General features: G+C 36.0%; 2 protein-coding genes across 7 annotated transcripts; one reads left to right on the top strand and one right to left on the bottom strand.

The window, feature by feature from the left end:
• On the bottom strand, positions 1-13946 carry LOC147851123 (Sodium Bile acid symporter family). 5 transcript variants are annotated; one of them, XM_087335477.1, is made up of 14 exons: positions 13671-13946; positions 12755-12851; positions 10804-10911; positions 10625-10692; positions 6800-6878; positions 6657-6715; positions 6515-6583; positions 5541-5654; positions 5222-5243; positions 3585-3652; positions 3115-3200; positions 2923-3046; positions 453-554; positions 1-250 (listed from the first exon to the last, which is right to left on the bottom strand). In XM_087335477.1, the coding sequence occupies exons 1-14, from the start codon at positions 13893-13895 to the stop codon at positions 179-181; spliced, it is 1293 nt and encodes a 430-aa protein (XP_087191603.1). In that variant the 5' UTR covers positions 13896-13946; the 3' UTR covers positions 1-178. The 5 variants fall into 5 exon arrangements, with proteins under 5 accessions (XP_087191603.1, XP_087191602.1, XP_087191605.1 ...); XM_087335476.1 differs by lacking the exon at positions 5222-5243 and having other exon boundaries at positions 3585-3674; XM_087335479.1 differs by lacking the exon at positions 5222-5243 and having other exon boundaries at positions 3585-3674; positions 13667-13834.
• Positions 13947-18827: 4881 nt separating this feature from the next.
• Positions 18828-24329, top strand: LOC147851124 (Major facilitator superfamily protein). Of its 2 annotated transcripts, XM_087335734.1 has the most exons (10): positions 18828-19059; positions 20505-20668; positions 20862-20925; positions 21006-21119; positions 21807-21851; positions 21984-22237; positions 22560-22650; positions 23265-23377; positions 23511-23634; positions 23974-24271. In XM_087335734.1, the coding sequence occupies exons 1-10, from the start codon at positions 18871-18873 to the stop codon at positions 24130-24132; spliced, it is 1317 nt and encodes a 438-aa protein (XP_087191860.1). In that variant the 5' UTR covers positions 18828-18870; the 3' UTR covers positions 24133-24271. The 2 variants fall into 2 exon arrangements, with proteins under 2 accessions (XP_087191860.1, XP_087191862.1); XM_087335736.1 differs by lacking the exon at positions 20505-20668 and having other exon boundaries at positions 21034-21119; positions 23974-24329.
• The last annotated feature ends 241 nt before the right edge of the window (positions 24330-24570 follow it).

The following is a 24570-nucleotide window of genomic DNA, read 5'->3' on the forward strand; positions in this document are numbered from 1 at the left end:
CTTGCAAGACAAAACCATCGCTTCTCCAAATTAATAAATGTCTTTACAAAATGAATGTTCAAATAATGGATATTCAACATATCAAGACTTCATCCAAAACCAAAAGAGATCCTTCAGGGTGTAGTATTGTCGTGTTTTTCTGACATCGGGACATCTGTGGGAGATGGAGAATTTTCTGTTATTGTGCAGTCAATAACCTTTTCAGGTCCTCGCTGATCCAAAATCTGACTAAGAAGGAATCAAAGATGATCTGTGACAGTCTCAAACTAAGTTAGCTCTTGGCAATATTGTCATAAATTCTTATGGCCTGTAATTAATAAGCTCTTCACAGTCTATTATGGTGGCTTTTATATTTTGCATCAGCTGGCACATTTTCATATCCTGAACTAACTAAAATGGAAAGAGGGAAAACAAGGTAACAATTTCCACAAATACGTAAGGCAGATGATTACCTGGGATATGTGTGCAATAAGACAAGGCAGGACAAGTAGACCTGCTTCACCCAATACGCCACCAAGGCTTCCAATGACCGCAATTGCTATTGGAAATGTTTTCTGTGATGATTTTTTTTACTCAAAACATGAATGAAAATAAATCATTTCTATTTTCTGTTGCATCATAATATTGATAGTTTGTATTACATCCATAGAAGAAACATAAAAGTTAGTCAAGACATATGGTAAATTTGGTTGCAAGTCGTTAACATGGAAGCTCACAATCAAGAAGCTTGGGACTCCAATAGCTATTTGGAAACCATATGTTTAGAAAATGCAAATAGTGATCCACATATTCAAATACACAAAAGTAGTACGTTTACAATGTGAAAATTTGTTTTATCTAAGTTTTCTAAATTTGACTAGAGGGGTGCCCAATTGAACCAGTTGTAAGACTCCATAGTACATTAAAGAAATGCTGCAGATTGTAATCTCCTATGTGACGAGCCTGCCTATATTAGAGAACATGATACAGCAGTGCCTGCTTTCTCACATAAATCCGATTGTATGCATGACCTTCTGGCATTCAATGAACATGATCACGTTATACCTCTTGAATGAGAGCCCATATAACCTCAATGATGACGAGTCTAATAACAATGTTATCACAATCCACATATATCTTGAGTGTCTAACATAAATCTGACACCAGCACAGCAATCAAGGAACCAAGAGAGACAGAGATTTGTTTCACCCAACATTATCCTATCCGAGACAGGACAGGGAAAACATCTATTAGAGCTCAATTCTCGTCATCACCTAGTTATCTGCAACCGGATGAACTCATGGTCAGATTCTAGGAGGGCCTTCTCTACCACTGACCACATCCTTAATCACATTGCTTGGTGGACCAAGCAAAGGCACGAAAGAAGCAATTGTATGGAAGCTTTGTATATTCAAACAATACCTTTGATATTGTACCAAAGGAACATCTCCTTCAAAGACTTCACCTGAAATTCCCTCTGACATGATGTGGACAATATATGCACTATATGAGCAAGTTTTGGGACAAGCAGGTGTCTGGGAGGGCTATTAGAGATAATCAAAAGCATCATCAATGTCAAGCAACGACTACATCACATGTGGAGGCCATGAGGGAATCAATATAGTAGGCTCATGAATCCACATTCTTCTTTATACTGATGACATAATCCTGTTCTCATGCATTTCTCAATGCCTACATCGTTTTTGCTGCGAAAAAGGCTCTCGGTAAACTTACAAAGACCAAGGAAATGATCATACACACATCTACGCTAACTCACCGACAATTTGTCTTCATACTTTTAGGAGGATATGTTGAAATAGTGGAATATTAAGGTCTAGCCATTTCAAGGAACCCCATACCACAGTATGATTGTTCCACATCAGTCATCCCTGTTCTCATGTAAAACTGCTACCATATGGGCTGCAAGCCTCCCCATGTACATGTGCACATAAATAGACGTGCATTAGTCAAGATGTTGTCGCCGAAGATACATAGCAAAGCATCCACCCCACACAATCATCCACACTTCCAACATTTAGCAGCCATGAAGAAAGATAGAAAGAAAGAAAGAAATATTAATGACTTTTAAGAGGCAAGAATAGCCTGAAAGACCAACTAAGAGATTAAAATGTTGTCTCATCTTTGAAAACAACAACCTAAATTAAATGTAGCTAAGTAAAATAATAAATAAAATTAGAATTAAGATGTGACTAAAGAATCTCGTCATCTATACATGAAAGATTCTCAAGTCAGATGTATTCTAACTTTGTCTTTGAAATATCTCTAGCAAGGTCAATCCAGAACGGAGAGGTGTCTGATGCAGGAAGCAACTGTTACTCCTAGATGCACTTAGGACTGCGATTCCACATTTTCCTCTCCCTAGAGGAATTCTGGTTGTGATCTTGTTACCCATGCTTGCATGGTGTTAAACACCATCACTTCAGTTCTATCTATGTTTACCAACAAAATACTTTTGAGGCCTTTAATTGTCTTTGTCGTCTCTCTGGAGTGTCCGAGATCAGCACAATATCATCAGCATGTAGTAATGTTTGTATCACTATAGCTGCTAGGTTTTTTGCTCCTGAACAGCTGAGCCTCTCTATGTTGGTTGCGGTAGTTTAAAGGCAGAAATTTCATCCATCTAACCTCAGCATGCTAAGTAGCTAATAAGAACATCCAATACCTTACAGAGTTTTAATAATTTAGTTAAATTTATTTTTGTATGTTGTCAAATGTGAGACAAATAAAATATGATGTTCATTTGTACAAGGCCCTAGAGGCTGACTTGCAATAAGGATAGAATGTACCATAATTCACTGTGAAAAAATTCAAGAATCAACCACTACAAAATCTTCAAAGGAAACATATGCCCAAATGGAATACAGCTATAAATTCAAGTTGTGTGAAAATAAGAAGCAAAATGTTGAGAGAACTTAGAAGCACCTGGCTACCAGTAAGGATAATAGCCCATGCAGTAGACTTCTTCTGGAAGCTCTTAGTCTCAATGTAAGAATTCAGCAATTGCATTCCAAATATATTCAATAGCAGGAACACAAAATGTACAGCCCTGTAATGAAATATGTTGTCTCCATCATAACCTTAGAATGTTTGATGAAGGTGTATAGTAATTCTTACATGGCAAGAAAAGCTGCAAAAGTAAAACTCCATACGTCCAAGCTTAATAGTTTATCCCGGCCACAACTAACTTGCATCCATGGTACCTATACGATGAACCGTTTATCCGTCAAATACATGTGGATGTTGTATATCATATTTCAGTCACATACATGGAAAGATAAGCTCCACGATTTAGCATAGTTGTCATAGACCTACACTCATGTGTGACCTTGACCATATTAAGAAATTAAATTCAAGATTACTTGAAGTTTGCAAAAAGCAATCAATACAACAAAAGATTTCTACTGAATGCCGATGAACAGCCATTCAAACCTTTCAGAGAATATAAAAATCTCCCATTTTATTCCACAAAACTTAAAATGATTAAAGAGCTGAAATTCATCCATGTAACTTAGTTTTTGTATCTTCAATATGTATGTTTCTCATCTTTATATATTTGTAAGAAAGGTTTGTCAACTATGAATTACCAGGCTAAGAAAAAAACTGCTCATCATGGATAATTCCTCTTTTCTCTGATTGATAATTTTTGCAGACCCTGCAAATAACATGACAAAATACTAGTAAATCATGAATAGTCAGACAGTACACTCATTGCATTATCTATGAATCTCTCTACACCCATCATGTGTAATTAATTCCTGTGGACAATGTTATCTAGATGTTATGAACTATCTACATATGAAGGCAACCTGCAAACCTTTCTATAAACAATGAAACAAACTTTTCATTCCAGCTTATAGTGTGATACTTTCAATTATCACTTGTGGATTTGATTGTTATTATATCGTATGTGATATATATACATGATTTATGGCTTTTCAATGACTGAGTAATTCGTTAAAGCTCTTGCATGCAACAATGTTTTTGGTATTATTAGATAAATCTATATATATTTTTGATTGATCGCAACCTTGGCCTACTTATCAACCGCTTTCCAATGCACTGGAAATCTGAAAGAAACCCATTTCCTTGATATTGTTGTCCACTATGCAGGCTGATTCAAACAGTTATACCAATCTCAACCTATTATTCAGAAGAAATTTACAGTTCAGAAGACTGCAACGTGGAGAAAATACATTGATTGGACCTCTTCATCAATGAAACATTATGTTTGCCTATGCACAAAGCACACATGGCCACTAATATTACAGCATCCACCATTCCAACAAAAGAAACTTCATACTGCTCAACCAAAAGATCTTGATCCAAACATCTCAAAAGAGGTCACATGAGAGAAAGGAACAGGGACTTGCATTGCAGATTGGAGAGATTTTATAGTGCATAGTTGCTCATTTTACAGGTTTGTTTGGAAAAGCAAACCGTGCTGATTTCACAATAGACAGTGGAGTGTTTCGCACATTCGAACCTTCATGCGTGTAGAAAGGTTTATATTTAGCATAGCTTTCCAAGGAATAAAAGGGAGGTATTGGTCATCAGTAGAAACTCCCCTTCAACATATTTCATTCTTTCCATACTTTAAACAAAGAAATATCTCTTAGTTCAATAATATTGCAATTGGGTTTTCTTTATGTTTTTAGTGTTCACAGGTTTTAGGAAATTGAAACAGAATTATGACTCTCTAAATATTGTCTACTGTATGGGATACTTGCACATGGTCTTACAGTTGGTATTCAAACACAGGAAGATGCCCTTTGCAGGATTGTGAGATGGTTAGATCATGGGTGGCTGTATGGGTTACAGTTCTTTATAAAAAAGAGTTTTTTCCTTCAACCAAAACTTTAAAACCTATTTCCTGTAATCTACCTTCTTTATTTAAGTGATTGTGAGAGGTTTCTATCAATGCACAGAGTTAAATGACATGCATTCTATAATAGGCATAGTATATTCGTTAATGCAGGAGTTATATTTTGGCATTTGACTTTTTTAGTTTATACACATGATTTAAAAATATACGACTAACATTTAAGTTATGTTGGCAACCATAAATTTTGCATTTTATCATTTGATGTCTCATGAAACTATAAGTACACATCATCAGACTTATGAGGATACTATAAGTATTTATCATAAGAGTTCAAAAAACATATTAAATAAATAAACTATTGAAAACAAGGGCATACGCAGAATCTGTTCAGATTGGTACCAGGAACAATCGTTTGAATCACCTATAAAAAAGTCAAAAAGTAACATTAGTAGTAAATATTTTGCTTGTATATAAATGATCATATGACGTCTGAGCATAACTATGATTGCTTCTCCTAATAGAGAAATCATCCAGTGTCAAATGAAACATCTCCTCATGCAACAACTACAAACCCTCTAGAAACTCGCAATGACTCATCACTATCTATAACCTTTAAGACAAACATGCAGATGAGCAATGGCAGAAAATAAACATATGCAATAAAAAGTACTTAAATCCATCAATATTATAAAGCAAAAAGGCACATACGCACTCATACTTTTCCAATAAACAAGGGCACCAATAGTGTGTCCGCGAGTCCTCTCATAAGGAGGGCGGTAGGTATAGAGATACCCAAGCCTCGAGCCACCAATTTTGACACCATGAAAGGAACCTGCAAGGCATTCAAAAACAGAATTGATCAATTTTCAGTAGTTAAAATACAAGAATTATTGATTGTGATTGATATGCGTATATAGTGCCCAATTTTCTTCTACTTATGAGAGAGAAAACGATGGATCATGCCTATATCTTTATATTCATAGACATTTCTTGATTGATATATGCATCAGAGAGCTGACAGGCCTTTCACTAGTTCAAGGAAACAAATATAACTTCCAAGTGGACTTTAAAGAAAAATCATAGTAGCCTGTGTTGAACGATATTCATTCTTGACAATGAATCAAATACATGTATCACGCATACCTCATGGATTCAGAATACCTGCAATTATATATTTATAATATAGAGAAAAAAAGAAAAGGAATTTCTAGTGATCATGACAAAAGTGACTGGCCTAAAATATTTTTACAATCTTCATTTACTAAAATTTTTTTTTCACATGAATCAAATTTTGCCCCTAGCAACAATATGGGTATCCCAACCCATATTTCTTCATTTGCTTACGTGCATAAAATCTGGATTCTTGGTCATAAGTAGGTTGGCCTTATGTTCCTAATCTACAGTACAAACAAACCTAGGCATCGTTGATATTGAACTAAATTGCTCTGAAAAGAAGTACAAAATCCTTTTACAGACCCATGTCCCCTTCTTATCTCATTTTCATATTGTGCATAGCAATGTCATAAATTATGGTTCTTTTATTATGAGTAGCTTAGAAATTCCCATTATGGAAATCCAAAAATAGCAAAAGAAACTGCTTTTGGTGTCTTAGCAGAACAGTATAACCAATAAACTCCAAAACAGTAGACAAAGCAAAAGACCCATAACAATGCGATAATAAAACATAAATACCGTCAAAATTCCCAAAAGATTTGATATTAGCATTAATGACAAAGCCATAGCCGTATTTGCTCCAGCTGCCTACAAAAGAATCTTAAAAGTGACAATATTCCTCAAACCCCAAAACTTTAATAAGCTACACTGCAGCACTTACCTGAGTTAAGGCAACTCCACTAGATAACGTAGTTGGTACACAACAAAACAAGGCCAGACCTACAGCATCAATACAAAAAGAATTAGCAGAACATTGTAGTCTTTTAAGCAGTACTTTCTCAAAATAAAATGACGTATAATTACCAGTTATTAACTCTTGTGGAACCAGTTTCAATCGCAAAATTAGCACTGCCACCCAAGGAGTGAGGAAGAGAACAGAGACCTGGAAAGAATGATTAGGCTGAGTGTATAACAATAATCTGTACAGAAAGATATTTTGATTGTAATAAGCATCCCACAAATATCCCAAGAGCGATAGAGTACATGAGATTTCACCATAGACTAAGGAATTGGCATCTTCATGCCTTAAATGGGAAGGTAGTGATTTTAATCATATATCTAAGTTGGGACTGATTTACAGAGCAGAAGATATTACCTTTTATGACCACTAGTAGAGCTATCACATGGCAGCTGATCATGCAAACTTGCGCTTTAAGTTACCTAGAATATTGTGTATCAGTTCACTTGAGCAATACTCTATGTATGTGTCTGTGTAAACAGTGATAACCTACACACATCAGACTCATTACGCTATGTTAAGGATATCACACAAGGGCTTGCAGAAGCATTCCATGAGGCAGTAAACTATGATTTCCAAATACAACTAGCCCCATACCCCCAGTATCCCCAGGGTAGAGTTTCAGAAACATTTGATATGCTCAGGAATGGTGCGACTAAAAGACATGCTTGCAGCTTCAAGTCATATAAAGATGCAACAGCAATCTTCCAACACACAATCAAACAGAAGATGAGCATTTTTCAACCAGCACTAACACAAATATCTGTAGGCTATTTGTGGGACAAGATCATAAAAGAGCATGGAAAACATTTGGTGGGAAGCAAACTACACTCATAACTTCAGCTAAATCTTGGCACAGATATCCAAAGGTGCTACATGAAATGCCTGAACCACCACCTTTCCTCAGCCACATGCTTTCCATCCAAGAAGTTTTGCCCCACAAGTGGTGACAAATGAAATCAATAACATACAATTTTGGGAGGCGTGACATTTAGATGGGTTAGTTGGTGAGTATTCAATGTATGCACAACTTTCATAATTCCTAGAAACCACGCCCCAATGAAGATTTGTCATTATCTGGACAAAATATGCAGATTAATTCTAGAGTTTCAATTAGCAGAGACAAGTATACATTATTCGGCAGGATAATTGAGCCTTAGGGGGGTTCACAACCTTGGACTACATATTGACTCCAATATAGAAGAGTGTACAACATAAACAGAGAATAATTGTTGTTTTGTGTACTTCAGTAAGGCCATCAACACCATACCCTATGATCGTCAAATTAGAGGCTATTAGGGTTCATGAGGATATGCAATGGGGAATTTCTGCATAATATTGGTCAGCATCGGGAGAATCCGTATTGGCTAACAGTCTCTCTGAAGCAGCAGACAGTACTCTCACCAACTCTCTTCAGAATACATATATATTAATCAGATATCTAACTGCACAGACAGATTGGGTGGACTGGCTGTCTTGCTGGGACTCTCATACCATACTACTAAGTAGATACCGTGGTGCTAAGTTCGGAATCTTCACAGGGGGTACAAAGATGCTTTTCTGTACAGAAAAGCTATCTCAATGAATTTTCGTAAAACTAAGACCATGGTGTTTAACATCAAACAAGTATCAATAACCAGATCACACTATCAAGACTTGCTCAGAGAGGAAGACATGGATTACATCTAATCCTAGGTGTACTTAGGGTTCACATTCACAGGACCACAATTCTCCTTACGTGAAGCAGCCTTTGCCTGCCTTTCTTGAGTGTATGCAGCCATGGTTCACGTCAGAGACAGTTGAACATATTCGGTTTCAAGAACCATAGACCTTTTATGTGGTGGAAAGTTACGGGCCAAGTTTTCACAACTAGAGAAATTTACAGAGGCCCCTAGTTTCAAAGATTGCTCATATAATATGGAGCAACACATGTTCCTCATGATATAGTCCACACTAAAAACAATGCATTCCCAATAGTTACAGAGCAATATTCTGAACAGTATTTCATATTAAGCAGAATTGGAGTTAAGCCAAAGATATACAAGACAGTCATTTATATCATCAAACGATTTGGCTACCAATGGAACAATCAGTGTTGGCATGCTCAAGTGAAAGAATGGATTAAGTCACACTGTATAAGCATAGACACATTACCCCCTTTCCACTATAACCTCAACTGCCACAAGTTGATATGACCCGAGAGGAGAAGAATAGGTGATCTAAACAAATATCATCAAGGTGGATATAGAGAGGCATGGGCTAGCTCCACTGCACCACACTTGGAAGATGGTTGAATACAAGGCATTGGTTTTACTCTCATCACCTAATTACATCAGTCAAAGATTGAGAGAGGCATGTAAACATGCAGAGCTCTGCACGGAAATGTCAATTGTGCACCAGGAGGTGATATAGAAGAGACCAAAACGATGCTTGGACCCCCACAACCTTCTTCAGTGCCATGCCCCTCTTTCCCATGTTATAGGTCAATTTGTTACAAGCGGTTACAAATCAATGACTATGAGCACGTCATCCTTGTCGTTGGCAACTGAAGGCCATTATCACCCGACACCAAAGGTGCTCGAGGTGCTTTCCTTGCTCTATAGATTTTTGCATTTTGGGCGGTCCATGCTGGACATTTTTCAAGACGCAGAAGTTTTTCCATCTAAGCTCTGATTGCTAATGGGAGTATCCACATTCTCTCAAGAGCATATATGTATGTGCATATCCTTAACCAAATTCTTGAACGATAAACCAGTATACCTCAAGTTGTTTTACTAATTTATTTGTATTTATTTTGGTTTGTTGTTTTCCAATATGAGATAAATTTTCACTCATGGTCTCCCATTCAATCCCGTTCTTTCTTTCGACTCTGAGCAGTGACAAGATGTGTATACGATAAGAGACTCGGTCACTTGGACGCATGGTCTAAGCAAAGTGCTTCAAATGATACAGCACTCAAAGATATATTTTTGAGGAAAAAGGGGTTTGCAAAAGAGACATCTAAATGATAATTGCATTCTCTGAAGTTTCTCCAGAGGATAGTACATAGATCCCTTCAGAGTCCTGTATCTGAAGTCACATGAAATTAAATTTCAAATATGGGCTTTTTTCATCGATTACACTTGCCTATTTACCATGAGCCTTTGCTCTTGGCAAGCTTATAATCATTTTTCAGCATCATGGGTTTGTTCTATTTTTTCTTAGAAAATGGTGATTGTAAGATAAGTGTCTTACCTAAAATGCATTCATCGTTTTAGGTTCAAAATAATATAGCTAAATACATTTGCAATTTGAAGGGTTGACTATTAGTGACAGTTTAACTCTTTACAAATTGAAAAAAAGTCTCGAATATACGTTAGTACGTCTCGCTCCTTTTCTCACCTAGTCCCAAATTTCATGCATCTTTGTCCATCACTCTTCAGAGCAGAGATAGAGAGTGACAGTGGTGCTTCACGTACTTGGCCTTATTTTATAGGAAATCCAATAAAAATGTTAACCTACTCTTGGGCACTGATGATGCAAGTAGCGATGACATGCGTAAGGTGGTTGACAGACTCTGTACTCATTGAGATTGAAATCTCTACTATGTATCTAGTTACTGTCTAATAAATTGATTGAAAATTCTAATTTTATTTTGTACTGAATTTGCTATAAGATCAGACAGTGGATATCGTGAACATGATAAAGCACATGCAAACGCGTCCACAAAGAGCAAATAATGCAGAATGATAAATGTAACAATAAATTGAAGTCGATGATGATGACGATTATATATGTAGTTGACAACGATGGTATACAACAACAAAGAATCCTTAAAAGAAATATGAAAGAATAATTTAAAAATATTCAACCTCTTTTAACCTTTAGAGAAAGTTGATGCAAGGATATACCACTCCGAAAAGGAGAGATGGCCATGCCTCCATTACATCTCCTAATTCATCCGTCCGCAAAGTAAGACCTTTCAAAAACAAATAAAGCAGAGACCACAAAGTAAAGCAAGGTTCCTGCCATGATGCATCAAATGCATATTGCCATGTACAACATATATACTATGTAGCATTCTACATACCAGAAATCAAAAAACACGCAAACGTAGCCCATTTGGATAGTCCTTGTTCAAAGAGCTTCTTGCCCAGAGTGGGACAACTTAGGCCGAACAAAACTGCAAAGCTGAGAACTGTATGAAGAAAGAAAGATTTTAGATGAACAATGGATCCAAAGGAGAGACTGTAGCCTAATCAGCAGAGTCTCGGTAGCGTCTCAAAATGCCGTAGTGAAGGGGGTAGCCAGTACCCTTGATACACTCCAACACTAAGTCTCCCAAACCACCACGTGTTATAGGTCCTTATGGGTTTGCCCCAATTCTGGGAGAAACTTGTTTCCCAAATATCCTACCCTTAACCCATTAAAATTAGCTTTAGGTTTGGTCCTTAAGGTTATTCCTAGATCAGTTTACATAACACGAATTTTTTAAGAGTGTGGAATACCAACGTGTATATCCTTAGCCAAATTCTTGGAGGGTAACACAGTAGCTCAGGAAGTTTAACTAATCTATTTATATTTAGTTTGGTTGATCATTCTCCAAAATGAGACAAAAAATTTCAGATTTAATCTCCCATTCGCCCTTTTGGCATCTTAAGGTAGTCAAGTCTGGCACTCGGATCAATAAAACAGCTGGCTGAAAATGGAGATATCATTGTTCATATACTGAAATGCAAGAATTTTTCCGTCCAATAGTGTAAGTATAAATGCATTACTCCCATCCAATCACCTGAACATGTCTAAAGTGGAAAAGTGTAGAGTGATCTGAGCCAATGTTGGCCCCACAACATCACTTGGTAGAAAGATGCCCCCTGACAAGGCACTGTTTTTACCTGTCACGGGATGAAGTTATTACCAGGCCTTCTTCTATGGATACATATCTATCTCATGTGCTCTGTAGTGCAATATGCCAACTCAGAACATCTTCACATCACTTAGAAATTGAGATTGCAGGTATGCACGGAAACCAATGAAATAATGGATCTGCCAGCTGTGCCATCAGGGGTGATATCAGTCAAACAATGTTTGTTTGGTGTTTTTTATGAAATAAGAGGGAGATACCATTGCCTCTTCAAACAAGACTTTAACCCACTACACAAGGTCACGGAATGCAAAGATCAAAGGTGCTTGGAATTTTTCTTGCTAGAACTCGAGAGACACAGAGAGAGGCTGTTGAAGGGCAATAATTAATTCCATCACAACAGCTCATCAACAGAGAACAATCACAGCTTTCTTTAGCTCCATCACTTCTCTTGTGCTACAAGAAAATCAAGGTCTACACAAGTGGAGTTTCAATCTCGACCCTCGAAAGGGGCTACAATAGATCAAGCAACAATGGTGTGTCATGCACAAAGGCTACGACCATCTAGACCATGACCTCATTACCCTTTTCATCGACAAATAAAAGCCATTATCACCTGGCACAGAAGGTACTTCACTTGCTTCAGAGATCTCCCCATCTCGAAAAACAAAAGTTTCAGGCTATCTAAGTTCAGAATCTTATGCTCTTGTATATCTAGATTCTTACGCAACTTGTGTTAGTAATATTTATTTTGATTTATTGTTCTCAAAGACAGCAAAAAATTTTAAGATGTAAAACTCCAGTTTGGTCTTACAGGACATTTTAACCTCTTTCTTTCTTTCCAACTCCAAGAAAGAAGAGGCAAAATGTCTCCCACCACAGATCCATTGAAAAAAATGAGGTGAAAAATGTCATTTTCCTAGTTCTTAACTTATCCAAAGGCCTGCATGGATAATTGTGTAGAATAAAAAGTCTTAGATCCTATCTAATACAGCGATTGAAGCTAGTCCCAATGTAGTATAACGCAATGTGGAAATGTGTGATATTTAGTCCTAATCTATAGCATAGGAGGTCCCAAATGAAAATAAATCAAAATGATTATCTTTGTTTTGAACGGAGTTGGAGATCAAACTCATAAAATGTAGCTGGAAAATACAAATGACCATAAAACACTCACTTGAAGGTAAAAAATTGGTACGTAAAAACCGGAAAGTGCCATTGATGATCTGTGATGCAGTTGTTATAAATAGCTTGTTTCTTTTTCCAATGTGTTCCTGTTATTTTAAGAAATTTATATTGATGTTTTTAATATTAGTAAATCGATATACGGTATGAATGGTTTGTTAATCAAGACAACCACTAAATTTCAAAAAGACCTTACTTTTATTGATTTATCAGAAATGAGTGTAACACGATATCACAGTAAAGTTTTTGTTCCTTTCTTTTCTTATAGGAAGGAAATCCAACGCATACAAAACTTACTATAGCATTGACATTCCACGATATTCAAACCAAATATGTGAAATTAAATATTGATGGATATCTTAAGCTTTCACTTGACACTTCACAATTATACAAAATATATGGACGTGAATAATTTACTTGACATTTATCAAATGCGTAGCAAAGATAAATGTCATTATTGTTTCAATGAAGGATTTGTCAAGCATTTACTTGAGATTACAAGAGCACACCAATATCGAGTTGACTCGCTGATGAATATCACACATTTACTTGAGGTTACACAATTATACAACTGGTTGATACCAAAATGTTCAAGTTATATTAAGCATTTACTTGACATTGCACAAACATACAACAGATTGATGCCGACATTCGAAAAATATATTAAGCATTTACTTGACATTACAAAGGTTTCTATCAAATATAAATGAGTTTATTGGATATGTTAAGCAGTTAGCTTGACATTATGTTACAATTATATATTTTCCCATTGTGGTATTGATTTATAGATAGATTTATATTGATCTTTTCACCAGACATTTGAGCAATAAGAAAAAAAAAGATGTCACCAATGATTCCCGAACTATAATTTAAGCAAATACCAAATGTATATAGAGAAACATACTAACTTGATTATGATGATTTTCATCTTGAGCTTTGCAAATGGTGAGCCGAGGTGCTTTCAACAAGGTCGTAGGCGAGGAAGGATGCAACAAAACTTTGTGGGAACGAAGCATCGTATGCAAGGGATGAGATTGATCTAGCTTGCAACCTCTGAGAGAGAGATGGAGCCTGGTAGGAACAGGAAATACAGTGGATAACGGATTCTGCAGAGCTACAAGACGCATCGCCATAGATAGTATCCACACAGAAGTGATCTCTGAGTGTGTGTGTGTGTGTGTGTGTGTCTCTCTCTCTCTCTCGATTATCCAAATTGTGTGGAGAGATATGGAGAGATAAACTTACAGGCCTCAGATAGCTAACATTTTTAAATTTATACATTACTTCTTTCCAAAGACTCTCAGCAGCCTGCACTTTTTAAAGAGGAACTTAGTTTGGCAATAAAGATATAGCTTGTCTACTTGCAGCTTGACTTTAACTTTTAATTCCAACTTTTAATTCTAATATAATGCAATTTTGATCCTCTTTTCTCAAAAAAATTGGCTTCGATTCGTTGTCTTATTGAGGGTGCGATGACCACGATTCTTGATTTCGAAAGTGAACTTTGGAAAATTAATTTTTGGTTAGAGCCATAAAAGGAACGTTATACCCCGTCTCCTCATCACATCAATCATTATGTTATATCTTCCTAGAACTTTCTAATGAAGACACAAGTGTGCAATCGATACAATTGATTGCACATTTGATTGCTTGCTTGGCATATAACTCTGTGTGCAATTGATTGCACACTTGATTTCTTGCTTGGCATGGTGTAACAAAATCAAATGGTGTGATTTGCTCATGAACCTCGCTCACTCCAACATTGGAATGAAGGGAGATACTCTAGCATGATAAAGACAGTCATAACTCTCACGGTCTAATTAGAAATTTTAGTTTTTCAACTTGAGAGAAATTTTTGGTCACCCTAATTGAGCGATTACATGGCACCACTCTATGCCTTCATGGTGAAGGTGAAGACCTTCTCCAAGCAGGAAAGCTTCACAAAAGTCCATCATGACCCTCAGTGGATGGATGTCACAAAGGAGGAGATGCAAAGTTCACGACAAAACAATGTAATATGGAACCATGGACAACACTTGGGGAGCATACAATTTTCAACGACATTGGTAGGCACAAATCCGCTGAATTTACAAATCTCGAGGAGCAAGCAGTGTCATGTCAATACAAGGCAGTTGAGCATGATGGGGCATGATGAGATAACAAGCTCAGGCCACACATTATCATAGGGCACGTGCGTGGGATGGTAAAGTCCACACCATTGATGTGATGAATCAAGGGATTCATTTGAACTTGATGAAGTAAGTGGGTGGATACATGCTAAATATACATCATATACATACATCGGCGTTTCTATTTGCAACCAAATAAAAAAGAGACCTAATGAGCAAATCATGGTCACAAATTGTGTAGGGCATGGTTCGGTAATCCCGTTGCAATCCACACCTTCATATCATTATCCTAATTCCTGTTTAAGGTTTAGGTTTATACATAAGCAATTTGAAACCCTGAGAGACAAATGGTATATGGTTATATACAAACCAACAAACTTAGCAAGACACAAATAAAGAACAAGGCCATATATGGGCAACAACAAACGGGGAAGTCATCATGATTAGATGGCTTATAGGAAATACCACATTTCATGGTTATTGCATATATACGTGTCGTGAAGACAATGCAATTGGAGGGTGATGCGATATGCCTAGTCTATTTTTACATATTTGACATATGTTCTAAATGTGGCCTACTTAAAGATGCAACGGAGGTATTTGATTTTTTGCGTGTTCAAGATGTTGTATCTTGGAATGCTCTTCTAACAGGATACGACGAGCATGGTCTAGGTGAGCAAGTCTTGCATGGTTTCCAAAAAATGCAACAATATGGTATTTCTTTAACTTTAGCAACATTAGCCACTAGCTTGAGAGCTTGTACAATCTTAGAGGCATTAGATCAAGGGTAGATTGTATTGGTAGAATTTTCTCAAGAAGGTGGCTCAGTTGAAGAAACTCGGGTTATATTTGGTGGAGTGTAGTGCTTTGGTGGACATGTATGCCAAATGTGCCCCCCCTCGAAGAAGCTCAAGATATTTTTGATAGTCTTCATGTTCATGATGTTTGACATGGACCACACTAATTGTTGCTTAAACCTTGCATTAAGCATGGCATGGTGAGGAAGCGTTGCAATGTTTGTGGAAACATGGGGTCCGTTAAGAAGGGCAAAGATTTCCATAAGGATGTTGTTATGAAGGGTTTCGATACAGATTCCTTCATTGGAACGTATTAATGGATCATTCTCTTCATTGTTACAAGTTACAACATATGGTAGTCTTTTAGCTCAATTTGAGTATACATTACATATTTAACATATGCAACTCTATAGAAAATTTGAGTGGTGACGAAATTTTGAATATATATGGTCTTCCAAAAAAATGTGTGACATTCGAAATATATGTGGTCTTTTGAATTCTACACATACAAGTGGAAAAACAATAAATGGAGCATACGTTACATATTTGGCATATACAACTCTATAGAAAATTTTAGTGGTGATGAAATTTTGAATATATCCGGTCTTCCAAAAATATATACGATATTTGGAATATTTGTGGTTTTTGAATTTTGCACATACAAATGGAAAAAGAATAAATGGCACGAGTCTCTTAAAGATATGCTATAACTTACAACTTATAACTTATATATATGAGCTTTGAAATTTACAAATTTTCTTATCTTTGACAAATGTGAATCTTTGGAATTTACAATTTTTTTTAGGTAGGTATATATGCAATATTTGAAATTAATTTACAAAAGCCGTGTCGCAAAGTTGAGGCATACTGAAACAAAGTTATCATGGTAGCTCAATGTTGGCTTTGTATGTGGCAAAGCTTTCATGGCAATGAGCATAGGCTTTTATTCGTGACTCATATTATGGCCACCAAAACTTCGTGTATTCTTCAACTTTGATATGTGAGACATCAAAATACCACAATATAATGATTGAATGTATTTGCATATTTGAAATACGAGATAGTAGAGTTGTACTAAGATGTATGTGGAATGGATTACATGCATCCACTAATGTATGTGTTTCAAGTACAAAAATGTATGAGTATGTATATAAAATTATGGTAACTTTTGAAGATATAACCATGACTTGCAACATAATTCAGATTCCTAGACACCACTTTTCTTTCGGAAAACATTGTAAGCCATGGATGAAAAATTATAGAGAGAGGTTGTAGTACAAAGTGTAGAACCAACAATATAGACGAATGCACAATGTAGAGTTCATTTCGAACATGCATGCGCAATGTAGTGTCCTCTGTAAGTGAGGTTATAGCCCTTATCCACATGCGATTTGGCACATCAATCTTAAGGTAAAAATATCCCTAGTAAGATATATGACTTAATCACACTATCAAGTTTACAATAACAACTACTTGTGAAAATACTATTATTCAAGAATTACAAAGATCATGCATACATAGAAATTCTAACGGAATGTTATAGTCAATTCATCCACCCAAAATGTTCATCTACCTTCATCCAATATCTCAACATTTCTTCACTCATTAAAAAAATTGCATTCAATTGACTCCAACTTTATTATGAAATGTTAGTAGATCTTCACATTTGTGGTTATTCAAAAACAAGAAAAGCTCATCATTCACTCACTTTTACAAGCATTTGCATACATAGTTGATGCCATATCCATCATGCTTCATTTCAATAAGAGCTACTAAACCTATTTCCCCAATCATAATGCCCTAACTTCGAACGCTGTTGGACAAGTTCCCTAAATCCGCAAGCATCACATCCATAAAAGTTGAGAAAACAGTTTAATTTTCACCAAATCAACTTGTAATGTATTCGCATCCACAAGTGCAAGTGAACTTATAACATGGAAACATAGAGGCAAAAAATGTTGCATTTCCTGCGTCCATTGCATATGAAAACAATTTGGGGAAATTCCTAGGACAAAACTGGGAGGAATTATGACAAGTGAAGATTTGTAATTTTTTTATCCAAATGTGACAACTTATCCTCCCATTTTATAAGTCTAGTTTCATTAGAGGGAACCACATTTGATCACATGAAGCCTCAAATACAATTTGCCAAGATAAAGAGAGATGTGGTTAGTCATGCAAGCAAAAAAGATAGCATTGACCCAATTCAAGAAATTGTGTCAATTATAATTTATGACATAGATAAAAAAACGAGATCACCCATTTTACGTAATCCATAGGATATATGTGAAATGGATTAGATAGTACAATCTCAATGATGTAGATTATCATGTTGTGATTGATCATACGTGATGGATGTGCATACAATAATATACAATTGAGTAAGATTGATACTCACTCACTCACTCTAGATGCCACTATGGAATGTAAGGGTTGGAACCCATGACCACTTGGTCTCCATTGGAGGCAACCTTACCACCTGAACTACATCCATTTGGGCGCGCACACACACACACACACACAAAAAATCTATGATGTACCTGACACAAACAAATATAATAATCCAATTATATATATATACATATATTTTATGTTACCTAGGTTAGACATGATAGACGCAAGACAGGGATGGGTTAGACGTGACAAAGGTTGGACAGAGCTAGGTTAGACGTGACAAACTCATGGATAGAGTCAAGTTCAATGCGATAGATGCATGGATAGGTTTGGTCAGAGCCGGGTAACAAAATCCAACGACTTGGGTTAGAAGGACAGAACCGAGTTAGTTATGGGCGCACGCTTCTTGTGGATAATGATCTGATGATGCAGATCGCATGTAATTATTGAAACGCGCATTGCTCAGTGATTCCCTCACCAGGCCTCTTTATGATTTGGTAGCAAATAGAAACGAGCTACATACATAGATACATAGATACATAGATACATACATAGATACATACATAGATACATACATAGATACATAGATACATAGATACATAGATACATAGATACATAGATACATATTAGGTATCCCATTCAATGAATCTCTCATATTCAAGCAATACCCCTCCGGGTTTCTTATAATTGCACCGAATACCCCCTCCTGTTTCTTCCTTCTGCAGTCTGTAGATGTACCTATATACATACATGGATCATTTTCCGTTTCGCCTCTCCACTGACAGGCGATGATGGAACCCCGCGGCGAATCGCAGGAAGCCAGTGAAGTTGATTCTCTGCTCCTCCTCGGGGTCTCCAGCTCTAATGCAACTGTAGGTAGCAGAAATGTCCGAGATCTATACGTTCTCAGCATCAGCTTCCTCTTCGTCTTCTTGGCATACGGAGCAACGCAGAACTTAGAAAGCAGCCTTAACTCGGTCAGTATTCATACATACATACATACATACATACATACATTATTACATATATATATATATATATAAATATATATTTAGAAATTGGAACCATTCAGTTTGTCTGTACTTATATATATATATATATATATATATGTATGCACACATGCACAATCATGTATGTACCTGCACACACATGCATACGGTATTGGTGGGAAACCTGAAGTCAGGCGAAAACCCAATATGAATATTTACAGCGGGTTATATTAGAACATTCAAAAGATAGGGCATTAATAGGCCATGAGAAACACAAAGATACCTGTAGGGAATACCTAAATAACCGACGTGGATCAGAAGCTCAATGGTCAATATTCTACTAATTTCATATAGTCCAGAATCTCCATCAGGCCTGTTGAAGGACTGTAGGTCTCGCATTTTACAAAGGTAAAGAGCCAAAAGAAGCTACATACACATATACAAACATGCAAACACATCAGAAAGTAAGACCTCAAGTAGATATTTGTGCATACATGGACATATATATGTAAATTCACGTCTTTGTTGTTTAATACATTATATCACTTGTGGCAAATCTCAATGTAAGCTGGAAACAATAAAAAAATTTATACATACGCATACACAATCCCACAAGTCCAAATACTCATATACAAACATACAAACACACCAGAAAGTAAGATCTCAAGTAGATATTTATGCATGGACATATATATGTAAATACACATTATCCTTTGTTGTTTAATACGTTAGATCACTTGTGGCAAATCTCAATGTGAGCTGAAAACAATAAAAAATAAATTATAAATATGCATACACAATCCCACAAATCCAAATGCATCCGCATACTTACACACACAAAGTAGATAAATGTATATATCTACATGTTTATGTGAATATACATGATGTATATGCATATACCATTTGTTCGTTGGTGAAGAACAATGGACTATTGGTGGGAAACGTTAATGTGATGTGAAAACCCACAACAAATATGTCAATGTAATGTCTTCAGACTTGAAACATGTGAAGATGGCATGTCAGAAGTTGCTTGCGTATTGCATCTGTTTACATGCACATTGCGCACATGCATGTACATATGTATATTGTACCCATGTCAATAAGCCATGATTCAAGCATAACCATATCAATTGAGCAATAATTAATATCCAATGCATATCAACTAGTCTTAAATTATAAGTAGAATAACTAGCAGCAATCATCATCATAAATCTTACATATATCAATACAAGTAACAACTAATATGGAAGGATCATATCTACAGATCATTGTCAGTGTGAATCAAGCATAACCAATATAAAGCAAGTGTAGACAATACATATCAAGTGACAATAAACAATAAGGACAATGTACATACTATGTCTTTTATGCATGTTCATAGGCATACGAAAATGCACTCATTTTTTTATTTGATTCTTTTGTCATTTCTTAAGGATGCTGGCCTGGGTTCCATATCATTGGGAGTCTTGTACTTTTCACTTACTTTCTTTTCTATTGGAGCACCTGTAATTGTCAAGTGGCTCGGTTCAAAATATGGGATTCTATTGGGGCTGTCTGGTTATTGGGTTTTCATGGTAGCAAACCTCTTCCCTAGCTGGTAAGGAACCTTTCCATAAATGTCCATGCATATATATGTATGTGTGCGCGCGTGTATATGTACGATACATACACACTTACATGCATCCATACATTACACACATATGCATGCATTCATATATACACATATACATGCATCCTTATATGCATGCATGTTTTATGCTTTCATTATCTTTGTGTTCTTTTATGTTCAGGTACTCCATGATCCCTGCCTCAGTATTTCTTGGGTTTACTGCGTCATTGCTATGGGTAGCACAGGTTAGCTTGAACCTTGAATGAAGCTGTTTTCTTTTTGCATATTTGGTGGAGATTCATTCAAGGTGCTTTACCACATTCAGGGCACTTACATTACGTCTGCTGCTATAGCTCATGCAGCTGAAATGAAACTGGATGGAGAGGGAGTCATTGGGAAATTCAATGGAGTATTTTGGGGGTTCTTTGCATCTCATCAAGTAATTGCTATGTTAATATGTAATATGTATTAACTCATGCAAGGAAAATATGTTTTCTCCATGATGTTGCATTGAATACAATGTCCTAGAATGGGCTGTTTGTTCTGCTCTATACAAATTATGAATTGCTCTTTAAGGCTTCTTATTAAACATGACTTGTATAACTTGTGATATGATCATTGATATATTTTACCCTTTGATTTAGTATCAAAATTTGTATAAAACGTCAGCATTATTTAAAGGTTATTTTCTCGCTTCTATGAAAAATATAGTCATGTTTTCTTAAGTGTTGATATAGCTAGAGGGGCTTCAACTGTCCAATTTAAATGGCATGTCATGTTTTATGTAAGGCATTATCTATGTCTCATATATGCATTAATTTCTCCATGCTTCCTTCATTATCTGAGGTTAACTTATGACCAGCATTTCTGATCATTGTGTCTTACTCCGTTACATTCTGAAGGATGGTTTTGGTTGATTTGCATAGATTGCTGTCATATATATTGTGGTGTATAACCGTATCTTGGTGTGTAGGTTTCTCATTTGGCATTATGTATTCTGTATAATCTTTTGATTACTGCATGGCCTTCACCAGACTTCTTTTAAGATGTAACAAAGTCTTTATGGAGCTCAACCATGGTGAAAGGCCATTGGCTTGGAAATCAATTTTTATTTTTATTTTTCCAGGTAATTGGGAATTTGCTGTCTCTGTTTCTTCTAAAGGTTGATAAGGTATGAGTCACGATAGATTTAGGCCCTTGAATTGCTCGTATAGTCAAACAGTTTGTCTCTTAGGCCTAAGGATTCATTATCTATCTAATTTTTTGTTTTCGCGTAATGAAAGATTTAGAAGTTCATTGTCAGGGGTCTACTTCCACTGAAACATCATCAACAACTTGGCCTCTGCTTCTTACATTTCTAGGTTCAATGTCAATCGGCACGTTTCTAGCCAGCTTCTTGCGAAGTCAGGGATATATTTCCAAATCAAGTGATGCTGTAAAAGAATCACGCTCATTTAGTGGTCTTCTTAGTGCCACTTTTGGTATGCTAACACAGAAGAAGATGCTCTTGCTTTTATCTCTGCTTATATACAGTGGCTTACAACAGGCCTTTATATGGTATGTACACACAATTCTAGATAAGGTGACGGGTTTCATCATTTTTATTGTGGAAATTTGGATCTTAACCTTGCAAAATTTTGTAGGTGCTATTTGAAACCCAATGCTCATTTGGTGATTTATTGAAAATATTTTTATATGAGTTAAATTGAGAACAGTCACACTTAGTGGAATTTTAGGAATCATGACAAAGTAGGGTGGCATTTGGATAATACATTATCTTATGCTAACATAATGTAATTCTAGGCATTTTATGATTATTGTTCGTGATTTTGTACACATCTTTGGCATAAGGCTATGCTAATAGGGAAAAGTAATCCAGGGATGATTTTACGGAGAACATCGTTACACCATCACTCGGCATATCCTGGATTGGTGGTGTAATGGCTGCATTTGGTGCAGCAGATGCAATAGTAAGTGGGCAATATTTGATTATGTGTTTCATGATTCCATTACTAATAATAGACAGCCTAAATACTGATTGAAAAATTTCGGTTGCTTTTTATGATGCATAAATAAATCATTCACATTCGTTTGTCTATAGACATCGATATAGGAAGATAATTCTCTTATCTATTTCGCAATTGGTGAGAGTGTTATTTGTATTTCAACCTACTTGATAAACTGTAAAGTTTGTAGGAGGTTAATATCACAGTGAAAAGTAGTTACACAATCAACTGCATTTATTACCTTCATAGTTTCAATACCATATCAAACATTCAGGTTTTCACTCGACCAATATATTTACATGCTTGCTATTCAGAAAAGATCTTGAGGATCATGTATATATGGCCTCTTTTTGAATGTTATACAGTTAACTTTAAGACACATATCTCTACCTGCCTATATATATGCCTATGTGTGCCTATATATACATATATAGATATATATGCATTTTTCTTGCGATTTCATTTCCTTATAATCATTTTTTTGGCCTTAGATTAATCTTTTCTCATCAATAACCTTTTGTTTACTGAAAAGGAGAGTATTTTATTTGGATTGAATTTTGAGGGTTAATTGTACACAGTGCTCGTTATTAGCTGGTCGGATTTCTTCTGGTATATCATCTGTATTGATGTTGGTCTTCACTGCAGCAGTTGCTCAGCTTTCCGTCCTCATTTGTCTAGCTTTCAAACAAAGGTATAAATTGCTATTAAGAAAATGTCTGCATAAAAAATAAAGTTGAAACTAGGATTTCCATGAATCCTAGCAACCATTAGCTTGCTTTCACTATCACTATTGCCTTTACTCCTACTTTTATTACTGTTTGCAGCTATGAAAATAATTTAGAAGATTATGTTGCTCTCTTTGGTTTGGCTATTGTATGGGGCCTTGGGGATGCTATATTCCATACTCAGATCAGTGTATTACTGGGCACACTTTTCCCAACAAATATGGTATGATGCTCCTTTACAAATTACATTGCTGGAAGAAATGCAAGCATAGATCAATGATTAGATGTCTATGTATAATAATTCTTGATTAATAACACAGTATTAGTGTCAACCCATACTGTTGCATTAATTGCAAATTCAAACACAGAATAATGATGTTTATGAAAAAAACACCAAAATATGTTTCAACTTGTTTGGTATTCACCACGACATGGTCTTAAAAATGTATTTGCAGGCTAACAAGTTAGATTTCCTGTGAAATAAAGCACTGCACAGTAATTTTGACTAGAATTGTACAATCATGGTTGGTTAAATGAACCTTGTTTTTTTTAATATCACCAGGAGGCTGCTTTTGCTCAATGGAAGATATGGCAGAGTGCAGCATCAGGCCTGATTTTTGTCATCATGTCCTCAACAGATTTTTTATTACGACTCGTGATATTGCTAATCATGCTACCTATTTCTGTTATAAGTATTTCTATCCTTAGGTACACATTGTAACCCTAGGGGCTTGCATAAAACATTCAGTTAAAGGATGGATCGATTGCTTTCATTAAGAGCATCTTCATCTTCAAATTCTTAATTTGTGCATTTATGGAATTGTGTTATTTCACACAAACTACATTTTCCTCTTTCATGTGCGCAAGTCTGCAATTTCACTCTTTCTTGGACCTGGGTTAAATGCGTTCTTTTTGCTAGTCAAGGTCAGTCACACTATTGATAAGATTGAGGTTTTGGAAGTTCCAAGCTGTTCTATAGTGAATAATGTAAGTTTTTTGAATACCTAAAAGGAAATATGGGAGTGGATTTCTCTAGAAATGTAATCTTATTCTTATCTGCAAAGAGTTTGAAAGGTACAAAAAGGTAGGAGTTCTAGAATGATGTTGTGGCTGGTCTCATGCTTTGTCAACATGAAGTTCTAGAAAATGCCTGTGCTGT

The sequence above is a fragment of the Azolla caroliniana genome, unplaced genomic scaffold (genome assembly GCF_043228905.1).
Source record: "Azolla caroliniana isolate FFs.n. ecotype wild unplaced genomic scaffold, voAzoCaro1.0.p SCAF_20, whole genome shotgun sequence".
In the NCBI taxonomy this organism is placed as follows: Eukaryota; Viridiplantae; Streptophyta; class Polypodiopsida; order Salviniales; family Salviniaceae; genus Azolla; species Azolla caroliniana.